This window comes from Chelonia mydas, chromosome 2 (genome assembly GCF_015237465.2).
Source record: "Chelonia mydas isolate rCheMyd1 chromosome 2, rCheMyd1.pri.v2, whole genome shotgun sequence".
Taxonomy (NCBI): domain Eukaryota; kingdom Metazoa; phylum Chordata; order Testudines; family Cheloniidae; genus Chelonia; species Chelonia mydas.
Genome location: NC_057850.1, coordinates 36012021 through 36021089, shown reverse-complemented (window position 1 = coordinate 36021089; position 9069 = coordinate 36012021). Strand labels below are relative to the sequence as shown.

Below are 9069 nucleotides of genomic sequence, written 5' to 3'. Positions count from 1 at the left end.
CACATGCCTATCTTATACCTTATCCCCTGTGAGCTCCTCAAGCAGAAGAAGATAGGTGCCCCTCCAGTGGTTAGCACACTCTCCTGAGAAGTTAGAGAACCATGTTCAAACTCCTTCTCCCCATCATGAGAATTGAACCCAGGTCTCCCACATACCAGGTGAGTGCTGTAATCACTGGGCTAAAAGTTATAAGGGAGTCACCACTCCTTTCTCCTCCAGCTCAAAAAGCAGCTGAGGTGACTAACTCCAAGAGAGTGTTCATGGTTGTGGATCCCAAGCAGAGGGAGGTGTCTCCCTCGACCTAAGTTCCCTGTAAGCCATGCAGCCGCCTATGTAGCACCGCGCAAGCGCTCAGGGAACCCGCCTGGGGACCTGCCGCGGCCGGGGCAGGTCACCCTCCCCCCGGCCCCAACCTAGCCCAGCCTTCAACCTGTTTTAGCCGGGGTAGCCCCCCAGCCCCAACTATACTGCGGCCCAGAGCTGCAGTGGCCAGGGCATCCCTACCCCTACCCCGACCCCGGGCGGCCCGCCTCAACCGCAGCCACAGCTGGGGTGGCCTGGCCTGAACCTGGGCGGCACAAACCAGACCCAGCTGGGGAAGCACAGTGTGGCCCGGACCCGGCCGGGGCAGCGAGGCGCGGCCCAAACCCAGATGCAGCCAGAGCAGCGCAGCCTACCAGACCCAGCCAGGACAGCGCGGTATGGCCTGTACCCAGCTGCGGCTGCCTGGCCCAAACCCAGGCAACCCTGCCTGGACCCAGCTGTGGCGGCCTGGCCCAAACCTGTTGCGGGGTGCCCCTCCCCGAACCCAGCCCAGACCTGTCACAGCCAGGGCGCCCCTCCCTGAACGCAGCCCGTCCCAGAGCTGTCGCAGCTGAGGGACAGGCGCCTATCCCCCCAGCCCAGGTGCTGCTGCGGGGAGAGAGAGCTGTGGGGAGTCCTCTCTCCCCACAGTAGCCATGGAGCACCCTCCTGCACCCCAAGCCCCTCATCTCTGGGCCCACCCCAGAGCCCGCACCTTCAGCTGGAGTACTCACATCCCTGCATCCCAACCCTCTGCCCCAGCCCTGAGCCAACTCCCACATTCCAAACCCCTCAGCATCACCTCCATATCGGTGCAAATAACAAAATTCATTCCGCACATGGGTGCAAAAAATTAGAGGGAACACTGCCCTCCACCTGCATTTAGGCACCTAAATCCCAGAGGGGGCAGGGTTTAGGACACACCTCTGTCATCGCCGTCTGCTATTAGTCAGCTTAGGTAGCTCATTGCCTTGCATGCTGGCTTTTGTGAATCTCATTCTCAGGTGTTTATCTCTTGCCATATATTGGGAGCCTAGGTGCCTAACTCAGGCTGTGTTCATCTCAGTGATTTTCTAGATGTCTAAATCCCTTTGTGGATCCAGGCCAATATCTAAGGCCCTGATCCCGCAAAGACTTATGCACATGCTTAACTTTAAGTGCTGAGAGTAGACTAATGCATTGGAACGCGACTACTCACGATGCACAAAGTTAAACGTGTGCATAAGACTTTGCAGGACTGGAGCCTAATTCAGGTTTACAAATGTTATACATGGTCTTTCATATTGTAAGTTGTTTGGGGTAGGGACACACCCATATACTGTTCCAGGACATAGAGTTGCACATGCAGTATATGGGCAAATTATTCTTTTTTCCATTTTCATATAGGTATGAAAAACCTTCTGAGGGAGAGAACACTTTGCAGTTAGGAAATTTCCTGTAGGCATGTGACACTTACAAATTAATTTACATGTGTTCAGTGCAGTATCCTGAACTGACTCACAAAAGACTGGCATGACATGATCACCCAGGGTGACCAGACAGCAAGTGTGAAAAATCAGGACAGGAGATGGGGGGTAATAGGTGCCTATACAAGACAAAACCCCAAATATCGGGACTGTCCCTATAAAATCGGGACATCTGGGCATCCTATAAGCACCTTTCCTTTTTCTCAGTTATCAGCATCACACTCCACTTTGTAATGATCTTCTTTCAGGCCCTCTATTTGATGTCTCAATGCACTTTCAGTACGCAAACGAAGCAAGCTTCACAAGACACCTGTAATGTATTTTTATCCCCATTTTACAAATGCAACAAGTGGTTATGTGATTTGCCCAAAGCCATGCAACGGGTCAGTGGCACATGAGGAAATGGAACCCAGGAGTCCTGATTTCCAATATTAGGGTTTATTGCCACGAGAAACTTGCACTGGTATAATTTACAGTGGGCAGTTAAACCGGTGCAAAAGATTACGGACATTCTTAGTTCAGTTAAAGTGTGGCTCATTTCTGGGTAGCCTAGGGGCAGGTTTAACGGAACTACAGGGCAGTAAGCCATCCTCACACCCAATTGCGGTGTTCACCCGGGAGCTTGCACTGGTTCAACTATTATAGGTTTAAAATCCGATTTAAATTATCCCTCTGCATCGCTGGTTTCCAGGTAGCAAGGCCCAGTACTGCCCTGCAATGGGGATGGGCCTGGGCCGGCCCGGCGCTGACAGGCAGCGGCTCGCGACGGGCGGGCGGGCCGCCTCGCGGCTGGCTGTGGTGCCACGCGGCCGTGCGGGCACCGCCCCCCCACGCTCCTGCCCGCCGGCTTTCAAATATCGCGGGATTCTGCGGCCGGGTGGGGAGACGCCACGTCCTGTTGGTGTTTCCCAGGAATCGCAGCCGGAGCGGAGCGGCGTCGCTGCCGCCCCCCCGCGGCTGAGGTGAAGACCGGGCTTCTGCGCCCTCAAGGGCTGAGCCGCCCCGCCGGTTTTCTCCCGGGGCGGGGGGTGGCTGCGCTGCCGCGGGGGGACTTCCGCCCGTGCCGCGGCACGTACCGGGGAGAGTGGCCCCTTCCCCGCAACGCTGCGTCACGGCTCCCGAGCGGCGGGGCCCGGGGGAGGCCGCCTGAGGGGCCCGGGGTCCGCGGACGGCTTGGGGGCAGGGTGCGTTGTGCCTTGTCCCTGGGCGGAGCCGTGTCCACGCCGGCTGGGGCAGCCTGGAGCGGGGCCATGGAGCGAGTTCCGTGGTCCCGCCCCAGGCGCCGCTTCCCAGGGAGGGGCTGGAAACCAAGCCCCGGCGCGGGGCGGAGGCCGCAGCTGCAGATCCGGGGCAAGGCGGTAGCTGAGCGGTGTCCGAGCGAACCGATCGGGGGGGTTACGCTCAGCCAGTCCCGGCACGGGAGCGCGGAGCGGTGCGAGTGGGGAGCCCGCGCCGGGTCGCCGGTCTGCTGTACGTATTCCCCGCTGTAACCTCAGCGGCTGCGTGGTGGTGGGGGAAATTGATTTCTTGTCTGGAAAGTCCCCTTGCCTGCTTAGAGCCATTGGACAGGTACCAGGTGTGATTGAAGGTTAAGCTGCCGCTTGACTTCCCCACTCCGCTAACGTTGGTGGCTCTTGACTTCAGATTTAGCAAACCTGACCCATTGTGAAAGATTAAAAAAACTGGGTGTGCTTAGTGTTGACAAAAGAAGAGGAGGCAAACACTTGTTGTCAGGGATGATCTAACTTGATTTTTGTCCTGCGACAGCATAGGGGCTGGACTTGATGACTTCTTAAGGTCTCCCTTCCAGCCCTACATTTCTGTGATTCTGTGGAGTTACTCTTCATTTACACCAGTGTCAAGTGAGAGGAGAATGAGGCCTGGGAAAAGTTGTCTTTTCGTTTTACAGATTTATAGAAACGTGCTTTCTCTGCTGGAAAGTCTACTGTTTCATGTCATTTACTGGCTTTTGTACAGATAACTACCGCTGAGCTGCGATGTCTTTTTGTTTTTACAGTTCACAAATAAGGAGAGAGAGACTTTTCAAGGAATCAAGATTGTACAGATTGGGGAAGTCCCATGAGAAGCAAGGAGCTTGATCAGCTTTTCACTGCTTTTTGTCCATGTTCTTCTGGAAGAAAAGATGAAGATTGACTTCATATGAAAAAATAATCTCTGTAACCACTGACCAAAATTATGTGCTAAAATCAGAAATCTTGACAAAAATGGGAATATTTGTGTTTTTTGTGATTTACAGTCTAATCTTAACCCTGATACAAGGGCACAGTCTGTTCACCTGTGAACCAATTACTGTTTCCAGGTGTACAGGACTGACATACAATATGACATTTTTTCCAAATATGATGGGACATTATGACCAGGACACTGCTGCTGTCCAAATGGAGGTGAGTTGACCCTCCCTGTTTTGTAATATTTGTTGCATTCAAGTAATATAACTGGGAACAATTGGAAAGGAATGATTTATAAACAGATAAATCTTTCTGTCATCCTGTAATACTTGGAAGGGAAGGTAGGTAATGTGAAACAACTAGCTGCCCATTTGAACACCTAGGAAGTGCTTTTCCTCCCTGTTGCAGCCTCCTGGATGTGCAGATAAGGTGTATGACAGCTGTATGCTGTCCTATGCAGACCCTTGCAAGCCAATAGCACACATTACTGTGGCTATTCTGGGCCTCTCTAGGTTGCAGAGCCAGGATTTAGAGCAACTCCCTGAAATGCCTAAATTATGTCCAGTGGCAAGCAGAACCTTGATCAGGCCAGAATCCAAAGGGTATAAAAGTAGCTTAAAGTTGCCTTTCCCACCCCTACCGAGATGTTTTGTTGTGTGCTGTGCATCGAGGAGACTGAGCACATAGTCTCATCCCTACTTCCCATTCTTTGTTTCCTGAGGTCTCCTGACTGAACTTTTTAAAAAGAAAACTGCATCTGTTTTGAAAGTTGACAAGAAAAGAAGCACTTCGTACACACACATTGTTTCTGAAAATCTATAATACACTTAGTTTTTTCTGGGAGCTTGCCATCTGCAGAAAAACCTTGTTAGTTGTTCTAGTGGTAGGAAAGCCCTCTTGTTGAGAGACTTGTAAAACAAGTTTCAAAGCCATTTTTAAACGGGAGGGAAAATACGGGGCTTGAAGTACTTAGCAGACATGTACTTGCCAGAGGCTAATGCAAAAGATGGGAGGGGCACAAGGAAAAACTTGAGTGCTTTTATCAGGGGCTGAGGACCCAGCAGGCTGATTGAGGGATTGAGTAACTAAAGCAATAAGATGGGAAGAAAAAGCTCTTTTGTTTTTCCAGTACATTTGAGACCATGACCATCCTCTAGTCTGTTTCACTGCTATGTTGAACCCCTTGTCAGTTCCACTGCTGCCCAGTCATGCCAATTACTTACTGGTGCTAGGCACTGGAGCTTTTTGCGGGATGAAGACACAATAATGGATGCTGGAAGAAGGGTAGAGCAGCAGAGCCCCAGTCCCTCAACAGCTGCCAGTAGGTCTGTGTGGCAGCTGTGAAACTGACCAGAGTTGTTTAAGGTTGATTCTGCTGCTGCTTGGGACAGCTTTGTCTAGTGGCAGGGGCCCTGGAATTGAGAATAAGTTAATGCTTGGTTATCGTTGCAACCATAAGAGGTAGAAACAATTCATTTTAAATTAAAGCTTAAGTTCTGCAGGAACTTGTCTTCGTCCTTACAATCACCACTTGCCATGAAAATAATCCTTATCATTGTGCATAGCTATTTGGATTTTTCAAGACACAGAAAGCAGGAATGTTTAAGGCACTGGGTCTAAATTAAGGTGATTCAGGGTCTAATCCTGACTCTGCCATAGACTTGTGTGACCTTGGATAAATTTGTGCATGGAGGGGACCCTCTGTATGCAGCTGTCCCCAGCTTTGTGTGCAGAAGCGGGGTCTGGTCTCCTTTGTTGGCACCATATTCTTTTGTCTCATTGCTTTTGACCTTGTGGAGGCCTCCACGCAGGGTCCCGCTTGAGAATAATGGAGACTTGGCAGGCCACTAGGGAGGAGTGGGGTGGTCCAAGGGTGCATATCATCCTCTCTCTGGCTTTGTGAAAAATCTGTGTTACAGATGATAGAGCCACAGGCTATATTACTGTATCTATATAGCCCACCTTGACTTTTCCATGGCCATCTACAGGGGGAGAGGAAGTTTCTTGTATAGCTTCACTGGAGCCAGGGAGATGTGCTGGGGGGAGGGGCAAAGCTAATGCTGAGGCACAGGGCCTCTGCACCGGTGGCTCTACCTTTCCCCTTTGTCTTTTCCTCTCCTTTGACAGGGTGATTTGGGGTATTGGTGGTATTCTTTCTTCAGACCTTTCTCCCAAAAGAGAAGATGTGAGGGTGCTCTGCCTCAGTTCACCATCTGTAAATGGGGATGCCACTTCCCTGCTTTGCAACAGAGTTGTATGGCTAAGTTTATTAATATATGTGAGGAGTTTCTATACTGTGACGGGTGACATAGCAAAGCCTATTAATAAATTGATACAGAATTGGGCCCTAAAGATTCCCTGCTTTCTTAAATTACTGTGAAAACAGACTAAACTGTTCTTTCAAAAGTTTACAACTGAATATTGACTTAATACAGCTTTGAAACTTTACTATGCAGAAGAAAATGGTGCTTTCCTTTTTTTTAGTAGTTTAACACAGTACCTTACTGTATTGGGGGGTGGGGGTGGGTTTGGTGACTGTGCTGCTGCCTGATTATGTACTTTGGTTCCAAATGAGGGGTGTGACTGACAGGTCAGTTCATAACACTGGTGTTTAACTCTGAGGGCTTCCAGCGGAGGGCAGTGAAAATTGTTAGGGACTGGAGCACGTGACTTATGAGGAGAGGCTGAGGGAACTGGGGTTGTTTAGTCTGCAGAAGAGAAGAATGAGGGGGGATTTGATAGTTGCTTTCAACTACCTGAAAGGGGGTTCCAAAGAGGATGGATCTAGACTGTTCTCAGGGGTAGCAGATGACAGAACAAGGAGTAATGGTCTCAAGTTGCAGTGGGGGAGGTTTGTTGAAACAAATGAAGCTGCTTCAGCTTAGACTCAGTGGAGAAAATAATAAAACGCTTTTGTAAGAATGTTCTATCCTGTGGTATTATAGCTATGTTGGTCCCAGGATATTAGAGAATCAAGGCAGGTAAGGTAATGGACCAACTTCTGTTGAAAGACAAGCTTTCTAGCTTACACAGAGCTCCTTTTCTGCGTCTGGGAATTGTATTTAGCTGGGACTCTGAGTACAACGTGGAACAAAAAAGGCTTCAGAGGTGATCCTAGCAATTATAGGCCAGTAAGCCTAATGTCAGTACTGAGCAAACTAGTTGAAACTATACTAAAGAACAAAATTGAGACACATAGATGAACGTGATTTTTGTGGAAGAGTCTATGTGGTTTTTGTAAAGGGAAATGATGTCTCACGCATCTAATAGAATTCTTTGAGGGGGAGCCAACAAGAATGTGGACATGGATGATCCAGTGGATATAGTGTACTTAAATTTTCAGAAAGCCTTCCTTGCCAAAGGTTCTTAAGCAAAGTAAGCTGTCATAGAATAAGAGGGAAAGGATGGACCTCTCCTGGATCAGTAACTGGTTAAGACACAGGAAACAAAGGAATAAATGGTCCATTCTCAGAATGGAGAGAAGTAAATAGTGTGGCCCGCAGGGGTCTGTGCTGGGACCAGTACTGTTCAACGTACTCAAACGATCTGGAAAAAGGGGTGAACAGTGAGGTGGCAAAATCTGCAGATGACACAAAACTACTCAGGATAGTTATATCCACTGCAGACCATGAAGAGTTACAAAGGGATCTCACAAAACTGGGTGAGTTGGCAACAAAGTGGCAGATTAAATTCAATGTTTATATATGCATTACATTGCATTCATCAAATGATGGGGGTTTAAATTAGCTGTTACCACTCAAGAAAGATCTTGGAGTCTATGTGGATAGTTCTCTGAAAACATCCACTCAATTTGCAGTGGCAGTCAAAGAAGCTAACAGTGTTGGGAATCATTAAGAAAGCGGTAGATAGTAAGGCTAGGATTTAGTCACTGGTATTTTTAGTAAAAGTCATGGACAGGTCACGGGCAATAAACAAAAATTCATAGCTCATGGCCTGTCCATGACTTTTACTAAAAATACCTGTGATTAAAATCTTGGAGGGGGTGCTGGAAGGTGGGGGGGTTGTTGGGAGGGGCAAAGGGACATTGCTGTTTGGGGTGGCACTGGGGGCCAGTGGCACCAGCGGCTGGTGTGGCTGTTGCGGGGGCCACCAACCAGCTGGCCCTGGAGCCATCTGCTAGGGCGGTCCTTGAGTCAGCCACAGTGGCCCCTGGAGAAGTCACAAAGGTCATGGAAAGTCACAGTATCCGTGACTTCTGCGACCTCTGTGACAGACACAGCATCTTAATATTAAAAGAGAAATTATCATATTGCCTCTATAAATTCATGGTACACCACCTCTTTAATACTGCGTGCAGATCTGGTCACCCCCTCTCAAAAAAGATATATTGAAATTAGAAAAGGGCAACAAAAATGATTGGGAGTATGGAACAGCTTCCATATGAGGAGAGATTAATAAGACTAGGACTTTTCAGCTTAGAAAAGAGATGACTAAGGGAGGATATGATAGAGATCTATAAAATCATGACTGGTGTAGAGAAAGTAAATAAGGACGTGTTAGTTACTCATAACACAAGAACCAGGGGTCACCCAATTAAATTAATAGGCAGCAGATTTAAAACAAAAGGAAGGACAGTCAACCTGTGGAGCTCTTTGTCACAGGATGTTGTGAAGGCCAAGCCTATAACAGGGTTCAAAAGAACTAGATAAATTCATGGAGGATAGGTCCATCAATGGCTATTAGCCAGGATCGGCAGTGATGATGTCCCTAGCTTCTGTTTGCAAGAAGCTGGGAATGGGCAACGGGTTGAATCACTTGATGATTGCCTGTTCTGTTCGTTCCCTCGGATGTATCTGGCATTGGCTACTGGGCTAGGTGGATCTTTGTTCTGACAGAGTATGGCCGTTATTATGACTTGTCAGTATCAGGGAAATTGTCCATAATAGCTATAGCAGAATACATTATATAGCCAGAGTAAACTGTTATAAAGATGGAATAAACTACTACAGCTGTAATGGTCAAGTTCCCTGTCTAGACAAGCCCTATATCTTCAGTTTCCCCAGGTCACCTGATTACTGGCAATAGCCTGCACAATTTTTCAGCCTTCGTAGTATGCACATCCTTAAGATATCTATAAATTTTATTTCTAG

General features: G+C 48.6%; 1 protein-coding gene across 4 annotated transcripts in view; it reads left to right on the top strand.

The window, feature by feature from the left end:
- Positions 1–2539: 2539 nt before the first annotated feature.
- Positions 2540–9069, top strand: part of FZD6 (frizzled class receptor 6) — a 46908-nt gene continuing 40378 nt past the window's right edge. Inside the window, exons 1-2 of one of the 4 annotated variants that reach the window (XM_037892162.2) lie at positions 2540–2731; positions 3787–4174. In XM_037892162.2, the coding sequence (XP_037748090.1) occupies positions 3995–4174 (180 nt within the window). In that variant the 5' untranslated portion in view covers positions 2540–2731; positions 3787–3994. Of the gene's footprint in view, positions 3339–3786; positions 4175–9069 lie in introns of all 4 variants that reach the window. The other 3 variants (XM_007056100.4, XM_043539230.1, XM_043539228.1) reach the window with 3 other exon arrangements.